At 37.5% G+C, this 23,679-nt stretch overlaps 3 protein-coding genes and 1 pseudogene across 3 annotated transcripts; 2 read left to right on the top strand and 2 right to left on the bottom strand.

Moving 5' to 3' along the window:
• Positions 1-1,114: 1,114 nt before the first annotated feature.
• LOC125196540 lies at positions 1,115-3,016 on the bottom strand (annotated as a pseudogene).
• Positions 3,017-13,281: 10,265 nt separating this feature from the next.
• On the top strand, positions 13,282-15,659 carry LOC125196148 (U3 small nucleolar ribonucleoprotein protein IMP3). The gene is made up of 4 exons (XM_048094540.1): positions 13,282-13,558; positions 13,631-13,738; positions 14,561-14,635; positions 15,221-15,659. Exons 1-4 carry the CDS (start codon positions 13,425-13,427, stop codon positions 15,450-15,452), a joined length of 549 nt encoding a protein of 182 aa, XP_047950497.1. The 5' UTR covers positions 13,282-13,424; the 3' UTR covers positions 15,453-15,659.
• A 135-nt stretch (positions 15,660-15,794) lies between these two features.
• Positions 15,795-17,391, bottom strand: LOC125196147 (proline-rich protein 4). The gene is made up of 2 exons (XM_048094539.1): positions 17,021-17,391; positions 15,795-16,922 (listed from the first exon to the last, which is right to left on the bottom strand). The coding sequence occupies exons 1-2, from the start codon at positions 17,175-17,177 to the stop codon at positions 16,084-16,086; spliced, it is 996 nt and encodes a 331-aa protein (XP_047950496.1). The 5' UTR covers positions 17,178-17,391; the 3' UTR covers positions 15,795-16,083.
• Positions 17,392-19,767: 2,376 nt separating this feature from the next.
• LOC125195130 (cytosolic sulfotransferase 5-like) lies at positions 19,768-20,803 on the top strand. The gene has a single exon (XM_048093324.1). The coding sequence runs from the start codon at positions 19,768-19,770 to the stop codon at positions 20,716-20,718; it is 951 nt and encodes a 316-aa protein (XP_047949281.1). The 3' UTR covers positions 20,719-20,803.
• Positions 20,804-23,679: the final 2,876 nt, after the last annotated feature.

Raw genomic sequence — 23,679 nt, forward strand, 5'->3', positions numbered from 1 at the left:
AAAATGGAAAGTTTATCTCTCGTACTTTTCCCACTTTTTCTTCCCTCTCTCCCCTACTTTACTCACTTTTTCTCCCTATCTTCCTTACTTTACCTACTTTTTCTCCTCCTCTCTCTTACTTTACCAATTATACATTAAAACTCGTGTCATACACAAAGTGATCTAGTGTCATACACAAAGTGATCTATTTTTTGTGACCGAAGGAGTATAAAATAGAGTAAATTAAGACTTAGAAGAGATAAAATTTAGTAAATAAATAAATAAAGTAAAAGTGTTTCTATTTGCTAAAAGAAATTATTTATAATAAGACAACCAAAAGTAGCATGATTTTAGCTCAAAAAGTTTGAATGATATTCAGTCCCATATGCTTTAATCGAGCGTTTGTTAGGTGGTAATACAATCTTGTTCTTTCTCTTTTTCGTTTTCCCACTTTTATTTTACATTTTTCCATCTTTTGTTGCGTCTTGTTGTGTTTTCCCATAAGAGCATTCACAGTAGGGCCTAAAACCAACCGGCCGCGTGCGGCAGTGTTTGGGGGCATGGGAGTGCGTCGAGAGGTGCCGCAGCCGATGCTCTTGGGCTCGGCGGTCTCAACGACGCCGTAGAAAAGGCGATAGTGCCCACCGGACCTAAAACTTTTTATATTTATTTAATTGGTCAGGAACAATGCCTTCAATTTGAATGTCGTCCCATTGGCCAAAAAAGAGGGCAAAGGGAAGGGGAATGCAACCGAGCCACCACTCGCAGCGTTGCGGCCCAACGTCAACATCCAAGTGCTGGTAAATGCATCATTGCTGAGGTTGTTGCTCGACTCCACGAGGGTTTGAAAAAAATGTACTAGCAAATGATCGAAAACCTTCACACACAATGGTGAAATAAGTTGTGGCAGATTTTAGGTTGGCGCCATTGCAGGTGCAGAGGCTCCTAATGCTTCACTTAGAATGGGGCGGATGGAGTATAAAGAAAAGAAGCTCCTAATATTACTTATCTATTGATCTTCCATCTTTGCGAGGTGTTTACACCACTACCATTACTCCATTCAGTATCCATTATTCAACCACATCCAAATATGTATCTCTTACTGGTAAAGATTCAAACTGCTAACCTGTGCAAGTCGCCAAATTATATGTTGAAATAAACAGACGCTAGTAATAAGCAATCTCAGCTTGTGTTTGAGGGGGCTGCTGCTGCTGCTGCTCCAGCCCTCCCCCAAAGCCCCCGAAAAAATCTATCACATTACATTGTACACATTTCTGCTACTTTCCCTAATCAATCACCAAACTCATCTTCATAACACAAGTAAGAAAACAAAAACAAAAACAAAAACGAAAAAAAAAAAAACTCATCTCTCCATTCCTTTTCTTCAACGTCTCAATCCCTTCCTTCAGCGCAAGAAATCAGCCCATTCCTTTTCCTCTTTAATCCTCTCCATAGCCCCATCAAATGCAATATCAAAAGCATCCTTAAAGCTCTTGATCCCTGCATTTGGTTTCAAATAGATGATCCTCGGAATCGTCTCGATCACTCTCTCCCTCTTCTTCTGAATCTCCTCCTTGCTGTACCTCTGCAGCACCTCCTTCACCGCCACCGTCCCGTTCCTCACCTCCTCCTCCTCTATAAAAACCGAGTAACTCTCCGGCTCCCCCGGCAAGAACCACTCATACTGCTCGTACGACGTCTTCACAAAGAAAACCGGGACCGAGCCAGCCACCAGGCACTCGAAAACCGCCTTGCTTGTGTAGCTCTCCCCCTTCGGCTGCAGGCAGAATTCCGATTCCAGAAGCGGAATCAGCGTTGCAGACGAATTCTTCGTGCAATCGCTCACGCCGCAGTCCACGGAGAAGCAGGAGCTTGATTCGCGGCGGCAGTAATCAGTCATGAGGCGGCGGAGGTCTTTTTTCCCCCAATTTTTATCGTCGGTTGCAATGAAGGAGAAGAGCTTCTTGCGCTTGTAATCGCGCACGAAGCTCTGCCATTGGATCAAACTCTCCGGTGTTTTGGGGTGGAATCCGGTGGGGTAGGGCACGCTGAGGTCCATGTCGTCGCCGGGATACTTCTCGACGATGAATCGGATCACTTTCTGCATCGAAGGCATGTTGAGGAAGCTGGAGCCCCAGGATTTGCCGGGATCGGTCAAACGGCGGAAATCCCAAGTGATTCGGGAGATGGTCATGAAGTGATCGGAGCCGTTCATTTTTTTCCAGTAGGGCTGCGATTTAACCCACTTCAGCATCATTTTACAATGACGATCCTTGGCTGACGTGTCGTTACCCCATAGGTGCTTTCCCACGGCGAGCCCGGCGTAGAAGGGGATGTAGAAGGCGGTGGCGAGATCCGGATCTAGGGTTCGGCAGTTGTGCTTGAGGATGCGGTGGTGGAAGAGGAGCTCCAGGGAGAATGGATTGGTGTGGTACCAGGATTTGTGGAGATCGCCGGGGAGGGTGCGGCGGAGCTCGGAGGCGGCGCGGCCGTAGCCGTGGTTGGAGATGATGCCGCATTCCCAATTCCAGAAGTCGAGATCGGTGCAATTGGGGACGACGAGGTCGCGATTGAAGGAGGGGGGAGGTCGTAGGAGAAGACGCGGCCGGAGGGGCAATCGTCGGTGTATAGAGCGGGAGGAGGCTCTGGGAGGGTGGCGGTGGTGGAGTGGATCGGGACGTAGCGGACGGAGGGGGAGGGGGAGGAGGAGGAGCGGTCGGGGAAGCAGAGGGGAGGAGTGCGGGCGATGGAGATGATTAGGGCTTGGGCCCAGAGGAAGGCGATGAAGAGCCAGAAACGGGGGTGGGAGGAGAAGTGGATCTTGATGGAATGGAGAGTGGACTTGATGAAATTGGAAGGTTTGGGGGGTTTTTTGACGGTTTGGGAATCGGAGGGAACCATCGGAGCAAATGAATGCTAAGGGGGTAGCAGAGTGGAGCAGAGAGTGAAAAGGGATTAAAGAGGGGAATGCTGAAGAGACTCGCCACCGACACAAAGTGGTTGGGTTGGGTGCTGCCCCCACCCACACCAGATTTGCCCACGATTTTACTAAAATAATTATTTTACTATATAATCTACGACTACAATCTTTTATTTAGTCTTGCTATCTATAAGCTAGCCCCCATCACGAATACTGGAAACTACAGAACATGATTTCCAAAATGGAGGAGAAATGTCAATATTTCCTTCCAATAACAAACGTTATTTTGTACTAGTACAATTTTATACATTAATACCCATATTTTATTAAAAATATAATTTACTTTTTATTAATTTTATATTATAATCTGTGATGTCCCAAAAGTCTCTATTTTTATAGAGCGAGAGAATCTGATAATATCATAACATTTCTCTTAGATTTATAATATTTTTGAAAATAACTTTATGGATAAAAGTTACACATAGATGACTTATTTAGGGGGTCATATTCTAATGCTTATAGCACTCTAATCCAAAATTAAGACCAAATCTCCATCTTTAGATTTTAAAATGAGTGGATAAGATTAAATCTTACGAATCTCAATAAATAGTAGACAAAATATCAACAAAAGGGTAATATCGTCATTAAGTTATCATATGATAATTTTCGTGAATATTTTTTTATATCAACATAGTGTATTACAAATATCAACAATATGACATATAGCCAAAAGAATATCAACATTAGTATCTGAGAAAATATCAACACATATTTATTTAGATTTTTACATGGTTTTATTGAGATTTTTTGATGTATTTGTTGATAAAAATCTGGTTATCAACATTTACGAAAACTAAAATAAAAAATATCAAATTTCATCATCCAAACGTCGTCAGAACATATGCAATTGAGATCTCGTTGGAATCCTTACAAAATTATCTTTAATTTGATATATTTTTTGCGAAAAAATAATTTAAATCGAGAAAGTTACGTAAATTTAAGTTTTAAGATGATTTTAACGAGAGAGAATTGACATTAATAACCTCTAATTTTATTTAATTTTCTTAAATAAAAATATAATCTATGTGGCATTATTTCAACCACTAGATCGTCTAATTTAATGGCTAAGATTTAATCTTAGTTTGGGATTGTTAATTAGTTAGCAATTGATCACTCCCCTACTTAGGGGTGGGTAAATATACCAAAAAAAGATATATCGCTCGTGTCATACTGAAAAATACCAAAAAATATCGAATTTTCAGTATGCCGTAATTTTCGGTACGATACGATATTGTATCATAAGTTTTTGATACAATAACAATATGAATTTTCTTTTACCGCGTTATACCAATGCATATTAAATATGCGGTATGATTGAATATTATTGGTATACCGAAATATATTAAAAATAATACTTATTGAATTTTCGGTGTATCGTACCAAACAGAACGGTATACCGAAATATCGATGCGGTAACGGTATTGATATAATCCATGCCAAAAATTGAATGGACTGGTAGCGGAAGCGTGCGTTGGTTTAATGCACAACAAATAAATCAGATAATCAAGATCTATGTAGACGATTATTTAGACAAATTCTATTCGTGCAATTATCACATGTATCATGCTCATAACTCAAATAAATCATGCTTTAAATTAATTGAAACCTAAAACATGCTTTTCTACGGTTTAGCTATTATACCTTGATGATTCTCCAAAGAATCGAAGATAGCTAGCGCCTTCTCCACGTGAAGATCTTTAGTACTAAACCACGGATCTTTTGTCTGGTTCCCGGACTGTAAACTGATATCAGGGTGGACTGATCACACCAGTATACTAGGACTTAAATAAAGAATATGGAAAACCTATCTCACGGAGGAGAGAAAATCGTCCATTTTCTATGTAGAGAGGGGGACGAAAATTATGAAGTGTAACAACTCATGTTTCTGTCTCCTTTATTCTCCTATTTATATTAAGTCACATATTGAGCCCAGACAAAAATCTATGGAATGTTTTGGATATGGGCTCCTCCAATTAGCTTTTTACTAATTAAATTGAACTACAATTTAATATAAGCTTTTAATTGGAATATTACGAGCAGCCACTACAGAAGTAATATTGCACTCCCCATCCAAATCCGAAATTATAATTAATTCGGGTTTCCATTGCTTTGTTAGAGTTTGTATACTAGAAATCACGTTTCGAGTGATTGAATACTGTAAAACTCTTATTTTATTTTCCAATAAATAAAACAGATTATTTTTGTCATAATGTTGTTATGTTTTACATTTAATGGATGTTAATGCATGTTTAAATGTATAAGTTAACTTAACAAAGTCTAAGTCTTTGTTTTAGTAGACCGGTTGTGGGCGTCGTCCACTTTAAGGTAATACGGTCAGTTCTAAACAAAGAAAAAGATGAATTTCACAACCTAGTTGGAATTTGACTATCCATCGAGAAAGGTTGCAATGTCAGTCCGCATATTTCTAAGCCTTACTGAAATAAGATGACATTGGTGTGGTATAGCACTGAACGGATCTAACAGCAAGACTTGCCTTAGGCTATCTGCTGAAAGGCGAGGTCTTGATAAATATTTATTTCTTAATCAATGTAGGTTAGCATTGAGCATACGGTATTGATTATGCACTACTTTGACTTATCAAATGGTGCGGGTTTTTCGTAACCCAATGATCCTGATATATTGGGTAGTGGTGATCAATATCTAGCGGTGCTAGGATTGCTATTATATTGAATCTTGCGCGAGGTGAGTCTCGTTTGATAATGTCCTCAAGAGGAGCGCGAAACAAGGTTTTATTATTCGGAACCTAGCTAGTTGGAGTGTGATTACTCTATGAATAATAAATAAGCGTTTCATGCTAAGTCCACTCTTGGAATTAATAAGAAGTTAATTAATTAAGTCAATAGCGGACATTAATTAATTAATGGACATTTTAATCTTAAGCGCGGGAAATGAAAGATAAACGGAAACCCGGATTACTTGTAATTTCGGATTTGGATGGGGAGAGTTCAATATTACTTCTGTAGTGGTTGCTTTCGTAATATTCCAATTATAACTTATATTAAATTGTGGGTTCAATTTAATTAGTAAAAAGTAAATTGGATGAGCCCATATCCAAAACCTTCGATAGATCTTAATATAAATAGGAGAATAAAGGAGATGGAAATAACACAATTTTCATTATTGTAATTTTCGAAAATTCCCCTCCCCAGCTGAGGAGATTTTCGAATTCCTCTCCTATTCCAAAAAGGATTTCTTATGTCTTCTTTATTTAAGTCCTAGTATTCTAGTAAGATCAGCCCACACTGATATTGGGATACAGTTCGGGAACCAGAAAGAAGATTTGTGGTCTAATACTCAAAGCATCACGTGGAGAAGAAGCTAGCCATCTTCAATTCTTTGGAGAATTAATTAGGTATTTTTCTGCTCCGTAGAAAAGCATGTTTTAGGTTTCATTATTCTTAAAGCATGATTAATTCAAGTTATGAGCATGATACATGTGATAATTACGCGAATAGGTTTTGTCTAAATAATCTGCTAAATAGATCTGATTATTATGTGATTGTTATTTATGCGCCCGCTTCCGCTGCCAGTTCCAACATGTTCATCATCACAGTCGCTCTTAAAGTCATTATGTGCGTTGAATCCCACCCCACTACGAGCTAGGATAGTTGAGAGAGAGTAATAGTTCTTCTTCCATGCTGTGATTTTTGACTTAATGTGTGGTTCTACTTTAATATCAGTGGTAGAAAATTCACGTTTCAGACATTCTTCAATTCGCATTAAGTAGCCTGTTCGGAAACCATTATTCGATTTCCAACCATGTGCCACCAAATCCTTCAAGTCAACAATAAGAATGGCTTCTTCTCGATCAGACCAGCAACGATGCGACCGATCGATTCTCTCCAACCTGCCCCTGCCTGCATTCTGATGTTCTAAAGCAACAAAAAAAAAAGGTTTAAATGCTATGACTTTTTTTTATTTCTATTCATGTGAAAAACAACAAGGTTGATTCTACACTTACCATCGCTAAGTGGGCTACCACTATCATTGCCATGAATATGGTCTCCCATGATGCCGTAAATCACGCAGACAGAGCTATAAAGCAATTGGGAGATGAACGTATTAAAGGCTGGCAAATTCAGTTCTTAAATTTTGAGTTGAAAGAACAAACACATTACACAATCAATAAGAAAGCATGACACACCCATATGAACCACTATATTTATTGCACGATGAGTTTCAATAATAGATACAAATATTTTGGATTTATACATGTAGTCGACTTCCTCCGATTTTCCGCAAGAGCTAATTGCAAGTTTCAAAGTGAGATGGATTGCTTGTATAAAATGGACGTCAAGTGGCGGCAAATGAAGATGAATTATTTGGTATTTGGTGCCAATAAGGGTTTCATAGGATAAAATTGCAATTTTATTTTATAAAGCAGGGTCATTGATGTCAATTCAAAATCTTATCTTTTGGTATGGCCTGCCTAATCAAACACATATATTTAATTGAGATAGTATCAACTGGACATCCACACACTAAAATATGATACGTAACTATATCTAGGAAATCAAGAAACACCACAATATATTACTATCTTGCTATATCCAAAGATTGCCAACAAGGCGATCAAACAAGCCCGAAAAGTGAACCATGACTCTTAATACAAACTAAATTGGTAAATCTAGACTCCTAATGACGGATGAAGGGAAAAATATCTTCTTTTCCTTGTTGTACTAGATTTGTTTAGGGTGTGTTTGGTTGGTCAGTTAGGGCTGCTAACTGACCTATTTCTTAAGCTATCCAAGTTTGGTTCGTCTGTTTCGGTAACTCCAAAGCCCAAGTTTTGGGCCAAGGCCCGGCAAAAACAGATTGTTTCTTGAGTTACCAAAACTTAGGGGTTCACCTCATTTACCGTTTCTGCATCCGTGAGTTACGTGCATCTGGAGATGAAATATCTCAAATAAACCCAACCTTCCCTATTTTCCCTTCAATTCACAATCTGAAACCTAATTGAGCGTCTTCATTCTTCGCGATGGAGAAGACAAGGGAAGAAGGTTATCGGAATATGACGACAATGGAGTTTGTCACCGAAAATGGAGATTTGCAGTTCTGCGCACAGAAACTAAGGGAAGAAGATGATATATGAGTGGGCTGGATATGTTGGGCCTAATAAATTAATGGACAAATATAATACTCCTTCCGTCCGCCATTAGGAGCCCCATTTATGGGTGGCACGGGTTTTAAGAAATGTTAAGAAAAGTGGGTGGAAAAAAGTTAGTGGAATAAGGGTCTCACTTGTATATATTAGTTTTAAATGAAATATGAGTGGAATGAGTTAGTGGAAGGTGGGACCCGGGTCATGATAATCTACAAACCCTCTATAATACAAACTATACAAACTTTAATCCTACCCACTTAATACAATTAATGAACGGTAAATATACTTTACATCAATAATGTCAACATTCCATACAAATCTGTCAACAAAGGGTAATATAGAGAATTAATTAATCAGTCAAAATCATTAAATTTGTTGAGATTATGCAATCCTAATAATTGTGTCTCTTCAACCTCCGACCATTATTCACATCTCATTTCTCTTCTTTCACTACATTCCAACTTTTCATCTTTTCTCTCCAATAAATCGGCAATATTTGAAGTGGCGGACTCAGCAATTCCTCGTCGCTGTTGACGCGACTCCTCTCCGGCGGCGAAATGAGTTCTGTGAAGCGACGTAGGCAAGCGGCAGCAGAGTCATCCGAAGGTGAGATTTCCGGCTGAAAACCCTAGTTTTCAAAAGTGGTGACATTTTTAAGTCATGGGTTTTTGTTTTTTTGGTGACAATAACTATTTTTCCACTCCTTATTGACATCCAATTTCTTTTTTTTTTACGTATGATTGGCCAAAAACCTAGAACATGTTGAGAAACTCACATTTTTTTTGTACCAAGTAAAATTTGTTTAGTAGAACTCTGAATTTTGGTTGAACTCGAAAAATTGGTTGAATTTTGGTTGAACTCTGAATTTTAGTAGAACTCTGAATTTTGGTTGAATTCTCAGCAAAATTCGTATAGTAGAACTCTGAATTTTGGTTGATGTTGTGTTACTGACATTCTGGAGTGTACATGAGCTTTTGGCTGTGTGTTGGAAAAGTTTTGTTGAAATTTCTTGTGAATTTTGGTTGCTTTGTTTGTCAATGCCGAATGTAATTTGCTCGTATGTGTAGTGCACTGTTTCGTTTGTACGGTGGCAGGTTAGGTTGACATTGATATTGCTTTGGCTGGTTGTGTTTTGGTAATAAGATCTTGTTGATATTAAATTTGAAAATGATATCAGCAATGTTTTGTCTTTGATCCTACTGAGTTCTTGGATGTGACTATGATAAGATCCCGTTGACATTAAAAGTGAAATTGATATTACCACTTTTGGTCTGTTTTCGTTGACATTTGTACTTGACATTTGGTCTTTGATCCTGTTTTCATTGACATTTGTACTTGATCCTGGTGACATTGAAATTGACATAGTATTCTCTCGTTGTTTGGCTGATCATATTGACTTCATCATTGCTTGTTTTGCAGTATATGTTTTCATTACTCATTTTTTTTATGATTTGGTGCATTCGATCTCTTAAATCTACTATATTCAAAATAAATTTTGTAGTGTTTGAGTGCTTTCCTTTCAACAATAAGCTTTTATTGTTTGTGATACATCATTCGACATGAATACCTACTGACATTCGTGTTGACATTTATGTTGACATTTGTGTTGACACTTGTTGCTCTCATTGACATTGCTTAACTTGGTCTAGACCTGCCCAAGGTTTACATAACCGGTGGTTAAAACCGAAACCGTAACCGGCGGTTACGGTTCTGAATCGAAACCGTGAGAATTTACCCAAACCAAAACCGTCAATTTTTGAACCGTGGTTCGGTTCAGATTCAAAAAATTTCTAAGCGAAACCGTGCTGGAACAGCCGGTTCCGGGCGGTTCTAAACCGGAACCGCGAAAAACTGCCGGAAAACCGTGAAACCAAGCCGGAACCGCAAAAAACCGAGGTTCGGAACTGTGAAAAACTGTAAAAAACCGTCGGTTCAGAACCGAAACCGAAACCCGCGGTTTTGGAACCAGAACCGTAACCGTGAAACACCCTCGCGGTTCGGTTCCGGTTTAAGAATTTCCGAAACCGGAACCGGCGGTTCCTGAACCGTAACCGCCGGTTCCTGAACCTCTAACTTGGTCTACATATTGACATAGGAATGAAATACTCCTTCCGTCCCTGAAAATTTGTCACCTATTTCTATTTCCGTCCGTCCCTAAAAATTTGTCACCTTTCACTTTTACCATTTTTGGTAGTATATTCCACTAACTCATTCTCACTCACATTTTATTATAAAACTAATATATAAAAATAGGACCCTCATTCCACTAACTTTTTCAACCCACTTTGTATTACATTTCTTAAAATCCGTGCCGGGTCAAATGGTGACAAATTTTGGGGGACGGAGGGAGTAATTTTTTTGGTGCTCTCATTGATCTTTTGCAACTTTTGGTGCTTTAATTTGATCAACAACACGTCAATCTAAGAGAAAAGCAGTAGCAGATGGTGATAGGAGTGGGGCGCGATCTAGCGCATCTAGTAAGCAATCGGAATCTGTAGTGGATGTGCCGATACAAGCCAAGAGACCGCATCTACGGATTAAGATAACTACAATGTTCATTTTGCACCTTCTTAAATCTCTCAACGAAAAGCAGAAATCTGTTGTTCGGCAACTTGGATTTGGTGGTCTTCTCGAGTATGACGTGGCCTCTATTCCAACGACATGCTCCTTGCACCGTTCAACATTGCCAGAGAATGACATGTTGAACTCCCAGCAACGAGCAACACAATGAGCCCGCAAGGAAGAAAAACAAGTTGAACTGAGATGATTTGAAATTGACTATATGTTTTTTAAATGTTAATGGTAGTTTTTGGATATTGATATTGGGATTTTTTGGCTGGAGAACCTGTCGATTTTGTTAAATGAATTATCAACATTAGGAATTTGTTTCAAGTTATGAAACCTGGTATTGGTATTCTCTCCATTGTGATTTCGTTGAATGTATTTCATTTGAACAGGTTTCATTATGACATGGTGTTGATTTATTCAATTATGACAGTGTTGATATTCAGGTCGATTCTTTGTTCAGTGTGTGATTGTGGAAAAAAACCTTGGTGAGAAAAATTTAGTGAAACAGCATAAGTCAATAATATTTTGACATTTGATGCTTAAAAAATTGGAAAAAAAATTGAAACTGCATCAATTTGCAGACATTTGTAGAAAATCGTTTCAGTAAAAAACTTGAAAAATTTGCAGACAGTAACAACCCGTAGACGTGTTTGTATGTTGGCGAAATCAGTGAAAACATCCGAGTAGATGTTGTTGTAGACGTGTTGACATGGTATTGATATCAATGAATAATGTAGATATTGTTATAGACATTGAGATTTGTTGTTGACATGTGAGAAAATGTCTAAAATGTCAACAATGGAAAAAAATTTGGTAGATAACTAGATTATATGTAAAGCAAAATGAATGTGTTGGAGATAATAATGATGATAATCTGGTAGACAACTATATTACGCTAATCTCTTTCCGAAAATGATAATAATGGTAGTTTGGGAGGTTGGAGATAAATTAGGGACGCATAATTGACTTTTCATCGATTAAACTGTTACATTCAATTATTATTTGTAGTATGGCAGATTGGCATGAAATTAGGGAGTGTTGTAACTGATGAAAAAATCAAATTCCATATACACCCTTTGTTGACAGATTTGTAGGAAATGTTGACATTAGAAATGTCTCATATATTAACCGTAGATTAATCGTATAAAGTGTATAGGATTAAAGTTTGTATTGTTTGTATTATAGAGGGTTTGTATTTGATCATACTTCAGGTGGAGCCCTATTGCCATTTATGGTAAAAGTGAACCGGGACTCCTATTCGCGGACGGACTAAAATGGAAAAACGGGACTCTTATTCGCGGACAGAGGGAGTAAACTAGAGGGCAAGTCGGCTTATTATTAATTAATTACTCCACTTCTCAGTATAGTTTTTCATAAATATAATTATTAGACTTATTGCTAGACACATTTGCTACTTCAAGTCTTAAACAATGAATGAATTTACATACTCCCTCCGTCCGCGAATAGGAGTCCCGGTTGGCCATTTTCATCCGTCCGCCATTAGGAGTCCCGGTTAGACATTTTATCTTGGGAGTATAAAAAATGACCCCATTGTTCCCTTAATTTAGAAGGTGCAATTAATTTTAATCCACTTTGATTGCAATTTCTCACTCTCTCTCTTAATGTTAGATTTCATTATTCCAAAGAATAAAGCAAATAATAATATAAATAGGTCCCACATTTCACTATCACACACTTTAATTATTACACTCAGACTTATCTTAAAACCCGCACCCAACTCAACCGGGACTCTTATTCGCGGACGGAGGGAGTAATAAATAAATATTTCTATGAGCATGTATTAAATATATATCATTATATTTTATTGAAGTTCATTTAATATAAATTTAAATTATAAGCTATATTTTGTAACCATTTTATAGTTTCATAACTAAGTTGAGGTTGAAAAAAAAACTTTAGCAACCGTATTTCTCAATATGAATTTTGACAGAATTGTAAATATTTGAATTAAAAGTTAAACACACTTGATTTATCTGACCAAATATTTTTTTGAGCAACATGTATAGGATTACTTTAGATTTTAGTTTATCCGATATATCAAATATAGACTCATAAAACGGATGGAGTGAAAAATTAATTATCATGAATTAGGTTTTGGAGGATAAAATTGTAAACACATAAAAATTTCATGGGCAAAAATGTATTTCCATATCTCACTTTTGCTATATGGGAAACCAAACATCATTTACCAAATCATCAAGAAATGCTAAATGAGAAACCAAACAAGGATATTAGTTTTTGTAACTAGAGAAATGATTTACCATTTCTTGCCCAACACCATTTCTTAAGAAATCCTAACTGACTAATCAAACGCGCCGTTAGTGTTTCGGGCAAATCATGCTTGAAAACTTGAAGGAGAAACTAAACAAAAATATTGTTTGGTGGTTTGGAATGTTGTTGTTTGCAATTGTTTCTAGTACTAGTATTTTCTAATTTGGTTTTCAAAATTTTTTAGTCGAAGAATATGAAGAAGCCGTTTTTGTTGTAAATTGATTTGTTTATGCCTTAATTTTTTCAGCTTTAGATAATGAATTTGTGTTATCAGTGGGTTGGAGTGGCCCAGAAATATTAATAAGTGTGATTCAATCCGAGCTGCTTCACACATGGGCCTGAGCGGTACTGAGGCCTGAACTTAGTAGGGCGTCGCCCAATACCGATAGAAACTAAATCGATTCCCAATTTCTAGGGTTTTATCACAGGTTTATCTCCGTTTGTGTATCTCTACTCCCATACTCGTCTCTCCCCTAGAAGATGAGGAAGCTAAAGTTTCACGAGAAGAAATTGCTAAAAAAGGTTAACTTTTTAGAATGGAAGAGAGAAGGAGGGCAGAGGGAAAACCTTGTAATGCATCGTTACCACGTTACTGGCAGAGACGATTACAAAAAGTAAAATCATTTATCATATTTTACGTATTTGGATCGGTAAGAAATTTGTCGATAACTTTTTCTTTCTTTCAGGTATTCACGTTTGTGTAGAACAGTGCAGAAGCTGGTCAGCATTCTTAAACAGATGGATGCGCGAGATCCTTATCGAATTGAGATGACTGATAACCTTCTTGAAAAACTGTAAGTATTTTAAATGGAAGTTTGTTTTTTGACCACCTCCGCATTTGATTGTGTTGTTTAGATATTGGTTTGTGTAATTCAGTCTTTATTTAAGATTTTTAACAACGCTGCAGTTCAATATGAATGCGTAAATTTGCTTCAAAATGCTAGGACTAACAAATTCTTTCGCTGCCTTTTCGGAGACATCTTAAAGTAAATATATCTTTTTTTGAGATCCCTTGCAATCCTAGATCCTCTTCGATACTTATAAGACAGCCAACTTACTCTGTAGTAATTTGCCTCAGTTTATTGGCCTGGAAGATAAATTCTTATTTGGTCCCTGCTATAGGAAAAGTTAGAGGAAACAACGAAAATTATTGAACAGTATCAGGTTAATATTAGTGGAAGTGTGAAACAAGTAGAAGTAACAGGCATTTCGTATGTTCTTCCTATGGTTTGGTTAAGGAAGTTGTCTTTGCTGAGGAATTTTGATATGTATCACACAGGATTACACATGGATGTTGATAATATGAATAAGAAGCCATATACTCCCTATGTGATAGGCTGAAAGCCAATTGCAGAGTAAAGTAAAGATGCTGATATTTTATAGGTGAATTGCCTATGGGTACTTATGACATGCTCACTTGCATGATTTTAGTGATTTATCAAAAATTATCTTGCATGATATGGCTACTTATTCTGCTGTTATTGGAAGAGTGCTCTGATCTGTTATCACTGTTTCTTTAAACTTCTGCGTTGTAGTACATTGCACAGTAGCACTGAAGAAAGATTGGTTCAGTTTATGTTATTGGCGTCTTATTTATCGATATTTTTTTGATATAGGTACAACATGGGTGTTATACCATCTCGTAAAAGTCTGGCTCTGTGTGAGCGCCTCTCTGTGTCATCATTTTGTCGGTAAGTGAGGGTGAAAATGCAACACATTTATGCGATGTTCTGTATCAATAAATCCTTTAGTGTAATATGCTCCACAATTTTAATTGGCATAAGAAATCAAATAATGCTATACAGAAACTCTATACTACTACTACTACTACTACTTTTATAGCAAGAAGATAACAACCTTCCCAAATGCTTAGGGGATGCCCAGGACACTGGATTGTATTAAAGTGTTATCAATATATATACTTATTTTGGATGTATTTGTATCATAGTTTTTTAGAAATGGACGTATTTTTAGCCTGTATCATATCATATTCGTATTTAGTACCTGTCCCAGTGCTTATTAGCTAAATACATTTTGTCACAATTATTCTATCAGAATCTTACTGCAGATTATTATTCTCCACAGGTTTTCCTCATGAAAATCTTGTTGGGTTTTGAATCTTTTTTCCTGATGGTTAATGCTTATAGAAAATAACAAACAATGGCTTTGGAGTACCACAAATGTTGACATAGTGAAACTACCAGTAGAAAGCTCTCAACAAGCAGAGGAAATATTGATAATGCTAACAGTGCTTTATTGGTGTCTTTTTTCTTCAGACGTAGGCTTGCCACTGTCTTGGTCAGATTGAAGTTTGCGGAGCACTTGAAAGAATCAGTTACTTATATTGAACAAGGACATATTCGAGTAGGACCTGATACCGTCACCGATCCAGCATTTCTTGTAACAAGAAATATGGAAGACTTTATAACATGGGTAGATACATCAAAGATAAGAAGGAAGGTCTTGGAGTACAATGATAAACTGGATGACTATGATGCGATGAACTAAATACTGCAAATATGCCCGTGTAGACCCCAATATTACCAATCATTTGGAACTCATTGATTTCCTAAGTATTGTATGCTTTGCTATAGTGAATTTTGTTGTTTTGGCTCGCTCAGTTTCAATTTAAAAGAAGTCGACCGCTTATTAGTTTTATGTATTGATAGAAAGTGATGTTTTGAAATATTAATTTCCTTTTTTCTCTCTCTTGAATTTTGAGTACTCAAGACAGTTTTAGCTATTTTAAAGAATCTAGATATTAGGTTTAATGCATCTGTTTTGTGCTGTTATAGTATAGAATCATGACAGAAATTGTTCATATGCTTGTGTATCTTGTTAAGCAAATACTTCAAGAAAGCATGAATTATTATTCATTAGTAACCAGGAATACCAATGGAAACAAACAATTTCTGGCTACTGCTAAAACGTATCACTTGGATAGCATCTCGTGTGAGGTACAGATTTTCCGTTCTCTTCTTGTGTTATGCAGACATTGCTAAGTCAAAATCTAATATTCTGTGGTAAAGACACATTTGATAAGAAACGGTACACTAGTATAAAATGTGTGAAGTTGAAGGTTCAAGGGTGAGTGTACGGCTATGTGATTATCATACATTGCAGCTATGTTAAATTAAAATCAAGGAGAGCTTGTTTCTGATAGTGCAGCAACCTTAGCAGGAGGCACTCCAGGAAAACCAGGGGTTGGCTGGAAAGGAAATGAGGGCAGCTGGACTGGAGGTGGTGGTGGAGGTGGAGACGGAATTAAACCAGGAATAGGTGGCAGGTTGAACAAAGGTGGTGGTGGACTGGGTGAAGGTAAAAGAGGAGGGATAATTGATTGCACAGGGGAAGGAAGTATCGGAGGAATTGTAATAGGTGGTAACTGAAGAGGGCTTGGCGGAAGTATATTTGGTAGGTTGAATGGATTTGGTGGAAAAGGAGTGCCTGGCAAATTTTCTGATAAATTTGGTACATTAGTTGCTGCTTGCTTTCTAGGTAGTGCTGGTGGCAGAAATGGGATTCCGGGCAGTGGTGGTAGGCGGGGAAGCTGCGGCAGTGGTGGTAGTCGAGGCAGCGGTGGGAGGAAGCTGCCAAAGGATGGTTGATCTTGAACTGGTGGTACAAATGCTGGATCACTAGGATTTGATAATTTATTGAAATTAGTGATGCTTGGCTTCTCATTACATACTTGTGGTTGTTTGAGTGGCCTGAATGTGAAGAACCCTGCTGAGAAAACATGTGTCCCATCTTTTCTTGACTTGAAATGAAGTTCTGAAGAAGTTGCAGAAGCTGCTACAGCACAATATGGTTTATTACTGCTGATTAGTCTCACAGAACATCCTCTGATTTTGGTGGTATGTTTGCTGACAGGGAAAGGGAGGTGCACTTTGAATTCTCCATGGCTGTCTGTTTTAACTTGTTTCCGGAACCTCTTTCCTGATCTCGCGTCCTTGCATTCTACAGAGACAGATGCACCTGAGGGGCGGAAAATGTTAGAACCGGGTTCATCTGTAAGTAACGTAATAGGAGTAGTTTTGAACATAACTTAGAAATAGCATTTGATGAAACTAAACCTGGAATGAAGTAGTGGTTGGCTTTTGGTAGATTCTGCTGGAAACATGTGTCGCAGTAGACTGTCCCAACGACAACGGCAGATGGCTTGTGACGTCTAGACTCTGAATGGTTGATGATTGCAAAACTCAGAAACATTATCGTCCAAAACCAAGACATTCTTGAAAAGGTATGTAAAATCTGTTTTCCTTCCTTTTGTTGTTGGTTTGTTTGGAGATGAGAAGTGGGAGTTTTGTGGAACCTTTTTATACTAGGAAAGAAGAAGGCTACTCTTAATGTCAATCATGAAAAAACAAGTGAACTGCAAACTAGCAGCATTATTTCCTAGGTAGTAGACAGACAGAGAGATCGAACTAACTATAACTGCATAAGAGATTCTCTCTCTGTCTTGTCTCTGTGTGTGTGTGTGTGTGGAGGTATTATTCTGGGTGAGAATTAGGTGAAGGGGCAGTTGAGGTCGCAGTTGGTTCACGAGAGAGAGGTGCCACAAACTGAATTGCAGAGATGCGTCAGTTGCATGGTTTTCCCATCTCTTTCCTGCCTTTTTATCAACTCTTGTTCTCTTTTTTGTCATGATAGGAGTAATATGTATGTGATGCGCCTTATAGAAAAATGCATATTTTTAATTTTTACAATTTCTGCATTATTATATATGTATGTGAACTTTCCATATAATTATGATAAATAGAGACGATATACTACATATTTTTACTAGATTGCAAAGATAATTGTACATAAAGATTTTGCAAGTACAAATTGAAATCGAAGAGTCACAGTCGGACGTTGCTCTTAGCAACTTAAAATTTAGCGATATAACGCACCCCTTACCTAACAATATTAATTATTTTAATATGCAATTCAAGTCCTTTCATGTAATCTTGGAATCTTAGTAGGGTTTGACATTTAGCATCAAAAAAAATCTTCACATATATATGGAGTTATTATCAAAATGAACAATATCTTACATTCAAATTAACACTAAATATCAATCATATGATTAAAATTTAAAATATCGAACGACTAGGCTTGATGTCACAGTGAAATTGTAGTACTCCTTCCGTCTCATAATAGATGTCACATTTTCTTTTTTAATTTATCCCGCAAAAGATGTTACATTTCCTTTTTTGGAAAAAAACTCCTCTCACATTAATATAAATATACTATTTTCTCTTTCCACCTAACACGCATAACAACATCACCTAAAATCTCGTGTCAATTTCCAAGTGTGCCATGTATTATGGAACCGATGGAGTATTATGTTATAATACAAATTTCAGCTCTCATAATGTTCCGATTCTCGTGAGATTCAGTTATAAATTTATAACGATGTAGATATATGTATGTGGGTCATATTCTAATGCTTATAGCACCCTAATCCAAAATCAAGACCAAATCTCCAACCTAGATTTTAAAATGAGTGGATGAGATTAAATCTTACGAATCTCAATAAATAGTAGACAAAATATCAACAAATGGGTAATATTGTCATTATGTTATCATATGATAATTTTCGTGAATGTTTTTTTATATCAACATAGTGTATTACAAATATCAACAATATGACATAAGAATATCAACACTAGTACAAGAATATATCAACACATATTTATTGAGATTTTACATGGTTTTATTGAGATTTTTACATGTTTTATTGAGATTTTTTGATATATTTGTTGATAAAAATATGGTTATCAACATTTACGAAAACTAAAATAAAAATTATCAAATTTCATCATCCGAACGTCGTCGGAACATATGCAATTGAGATATCGTTGGAATCCTTATAAAATTATCTTTAATTTGATATAGTTTTTGTGAAAAAATAATTTAAATCGAGAGAGTTACGTAAATTTAAAGTTTTAAGATGATTTTAATGAGAGGGAATTGACATTAATACCCTTAATTAAAAATATGATCCATGTGTCATTATTTCAACCACTAAATCTTCTAATTTAATGACTAAGATTTAATCTTAGTTTGAGATTGCTAATTAGTTAGCAATTGATCACTCCTCTATGTATCTATTACTATAACATATGCTCAACAAACTTTAAATTACATATTATATAACTTTCTCGATCTAAATTACTTTTTAAAAATCATATACATAGAATTAAATGTAATAGGAGTAAGTGATTAAGATGACGTCGACCACGCACCCAATTTGACAAGGAAGTTCACCTCAAATTTGATATTTCATCATTGCTCGGCGACCTTGGCAGGGCTGATGCAGTGTGCCTCTTTAAGTCGACCAAAAGAAAGGCATTGTAGCTGGCATCAACAGCAAAATAATAAATACGTATAACTCAAAACCTTGCTGTTACGACTTCCTCCGTTTTGTAGTAGTGGAGTCACTTGACTATTTTAATACATTCCATAATCTTGTATTGGAGTCATTTCCTCTTTTGTAAAAATACACAATCTTCTAACTTACTTTATTATCTCTTACTTTATTCTTCTTTCTACCTTTTTCATTTTCTACTTTAATTTTTCTTTACATAGCTCACTTAACATAATTTTTCTTAAATTGCGTGCCGAAACACTTTCACTATTATGGAATGGAGGGAGTACTGTACGTATAAACACTTAAATTCCTAACAGAAGTACAATTAAAAATATCAGGAATGATGTAATTAAGTTGTCGCATGCGTGTTAGAATAACAATTTATCTTTATTTAATTAATATGGGGTCACAAATGCTGGTTCTATATATTACCCAACTTATAACACTTGAGATTCCAAAAGTAAAATGGAAGCCACAAATCCTGACACCAAACACAATGAGCTTGAAAAACAGAAATGGTGTATTCGTGAATCCCTGTATGAATTCCATGGCTTCTGGTTCACAAAAACATACCTCGAAGCGACAAAAGAAGTGGTAGAAACATTCAAACCACTCCCCACAGATATCATCTTAGCCTCTTTCCCCAAAACCGGAACCACATGGCTCAAGGCCCTTCTCTACTCCATCACCCACCGATCCTCCCCTCAAGACGACGCCGTTTTGACCCTCAACCACCCGCAGGAGCTCATCCCCTCCCTCGAGACAAATCTCTACGTCCGAAAACAAGCCCCCCTCAACGACGATGCTGCCAAGCAAGGCAGAATCTTGGCCACACACGCGCCCCATCAGATCCTTCAACACCTCCTAAATTCATGCGACTGTAAAATCGTGTACGTAACTCGAAACCCTAAAGACACCCTCGTTTCTCTGTGGCATTTTCTGCAGAAATCCAAGGATTTTGAGGATGATCCATGGGAACTGGAGGCTGCCGTGGATCAGTTCTGCGATGGGGTGGTCCCGTTCGGGCCCTACTACGATCATGTGCTCGGTTACAGGGAAGTGAGCATAAACATGCCTCAGAAAGTGTTGTTTGTGACTTATGAAGAGCTCAAGGAAGATACGAGGAGTCATGTGAGAAGAATTGGTGAGTTTTTGGGGTGTCCTTTTGTTGGAGAAAATGGAGAGGAGCAAGTTGAGAAGATAGTGAGGCTTTGCAGCTTTGAGATTTTGAGCAACCAAGAGGTTAACAAGTCCAGCGAGCTTCCCGAAAGCGGGTTCCCGTTGCCGTACAATTCGTTCTTTAGGAGGGGTGAAGTTGGAGATCATTTGAGCTGCCTTGGAGATGATATGATAAGGAAGATTGATCATGTTACTAAACTTAAGTTTCATGCTTCTGGTTTTCACTATGGGATTTGATTTTATCACTTTTACTTTCATGTTAATTTTACGTCTTTGTGTTTGTTTGTCTTGGACAATATAATAAGATTGTTGTGTTCACTTTTGTGTTTGCTTTCTTAAATTCTTAGTACTGTACTACATTTCTATACCTTCTCCTACAAAAAAAATCTCATGTTTGTAGCACATGTAATTACTAGTGCTATTTGTTTAGTTTTAATACCTACATTATTGAGATTTTATTGAAAATATATATTTGAATTTACATGTTGTATTGATATAATTATGTCTTTGTGTTGATAATTTTAACACAAAATATTGAAAGTTATTAGTTATTACTGTAAATTAGTTAGCACAGACGCAACCTCCTGATCATATCTAATAATAATGTCCTTAGCCGTACATAATATAAGGATTAAATAGAGAGAACGAAAATGTCAACGGTTCAATTTATCGTCATGAAAAGATTTCATGGCTTGTGACTTGTGAGAGATGCCGCTATGAAATTTAACGAAACTAGAAATACTAGATTATTAAAGCAACAATTTTCTGATAGTAAAAGTTTTAAAAAAACATTTGTATTTGCTTATAAGCTACACATTTTCATGACTGAAAATTAAATTTTGGAATACTTTTATTAATTTTCCTACTAGTAGAGCGAAAGAACTAATTGCAATTGTGTATTAGTACTACTCTACTCCCTTATTCTAAAAAATGGACTTTGAGGATGATACGTGTGTTAATGCGAAAATGGTAAAATTAAATATGAGAGATAGAAAGAAAAATTAATTAGTAGAATATTGCCAATATAGAATGAGGTTGTCCTAATTAGAGTTGCTTACAAAATATTGAAAGAGACTAAAGTATAAAATTTTGACTGTGTTTAATTTATGGAACGAAAAGAATATAATTTAAAAAATTTGCATTGAAAGTTGACAGAAATACTAATTGTCTCATTTTACTATTTTTTGGCTTTAAACCTTATGGATCTCTATCTCATTTTACACTCATATTATATTATAAAATTGATATATAAAAGTGAGAACTACGTACCATCAACTTTTTCAATCTATATTTTTTTATATTTTTTAAAATTTGTGCCGAATCAAAGTAGGACAATATTCGGGGCGAATGGAATATTAAACTGTAATTTTATAATTTGAAAATAATGCGGTAACTTACTGGTGATATTACGTGAAAGAGACCTGCGAATCTCTGACTGTACTTTGGGTGCTATCGATTTCTAGCTTCTAATTGATAAAGTTTCTGTCAATTTACTTTCTTTTAATCAGTCTTTTTGGAAAGATAAAGTTTGTCCTCACGTGAACTCCATGAAGCGTAATAGCATCAATGCTTACTGCTAGCTATTATAAAACATTATCCTGACGTGTTGTTTAAATACTTTCCCGATTTTATTCTCTTTTTTATGCCTTATAAAAAAGTTCATTTAAAAAAGATATACTACTACCAACTAGCATGCATTAGAACAAGTGTCAAAATATAAAGAGTAATAGAAAAACGATAAAATCAACGGCTGTAAAGATACATAGAAATGCAAGGAACAGTGGGACTGCTGCCGATAACAAAAGAAGGCAATAATAACCAATTAAGAATAAACGTTATAAACGTACGTACATATGCAAATATAATAAAATAAATAAGCATTATTCGTTACAGGTCCATAAGAGCGTCCACAAGGCTTTAGGCCAGTCACGACTAACTACAGGCTAGCCACTCTTCCTCCCTACCACATCATCAGCACTAAAATTCCACCTGACACATCATCATTTTAAGCAAATAGGCTAGCCGCAATAAAAATAATTCAAAAACAACTACATTTACAGAATTAAATTTACGATAAATTACGAAATTAAATTTACGAGACATATACGGGAAAATTCATTCATTTCATTTGAATAAAAAAAAGGTCCATAGATAAAAAAAAATACATAATAATAAATAAAAAACCGAGCATCCACACACGAGCCCCGCCTCTCTCTACTCCTCATCGCCGTCGCCGCCGTTGCCGCTGCCACTCGGGACCTCCACATCGGTGGCATCTGAGCCCGCGTCTGAGCCCTCCATTTGTGCCCTCGCGACATCCAAATCGACATACATGCTCTCGAGCATCGAGTGAAGAAACCTCTTCTCCGTGAGGTCAGTTGCGGCCCTCCAATCTTAGAAGACCTTATACATCTGTTCCCGCGTTTTTTGACGCGAGAATAAGGTGTACGCGGGTGGGGGAAGGGGGCGCCGACTGGACCTCCTGGGGCGATAGGGGGAGGATCCCCTCGCTGCCCGTTGCGCCCGCTTTTAGCCAACCGGGTGAGTGCGGCGAGCAAACTATGGAGGGGACGGAAACATCTCACTGCATCAGGGGGAGGTCGTGGGAACCGCCGCTAGCTGCCGCATTCGTGATCGCCGGAATAGTTCGGCTTCACAACTTCTTCGGGCACCCAGCGTCGACCCCCGCCCGGAACTTCTCGGAGTCCTTCAAGCACCGAGATAGCGGTTCCGGTAGGTAAACTCCTTAAACTCCCGGCTTGGGGAACAGACTCTCCGCTATCCTCCGGCGGTCCTCCTGAGTCTGCTCACTACTCCTCATGCGGAGGCGTTGGCGCACAACCCCGAAAATCGGCCGGCTAGCGGCCACGATGCGTTCCCACCCCTTCCGGCACTCCTCCCCGGTGTAGTCCTTTCCGCGCGGCAGTTTCTCTTGTAGGCTGCTCTAATCTTAACCCACATGTTGACAATCCGCCGTTGTTCGCAGCCGGCGGATCGTCTGCAAACCGACAACCACGCCTTGGTCAGGGCGACGTACTCCTCTTCCGTCCACTTCCTTCGTGTGGTGGTGTTGTCAACAGCCGGTTGCGATGACTCGCCGACCACCTTGCTCTTCCCCCTGCTCTTCTTCTTCTTCGGCGCGGCCCGACCCCCCTACTTGGAATGGCAGTGTCCGCCTCCCCAATATCGATCATCATA

Source organism: Salvia hispanica, chromosome 6 (assembly GCF_023119035.1).
Source record: "Salvia hispanica cultivar TCC Black 2014 chromosome 6, UniMelb_Shisp_WGS_1.0, whole genome shotgun sequence".
NCBI classification, from domain to species: domain Eukaryota; kingdom Viridiplantae; phylum Streptophyta; class Magnoliopsida; order Lamiales; family Lamiaceae; genus Salvia; species Salvia hispanica.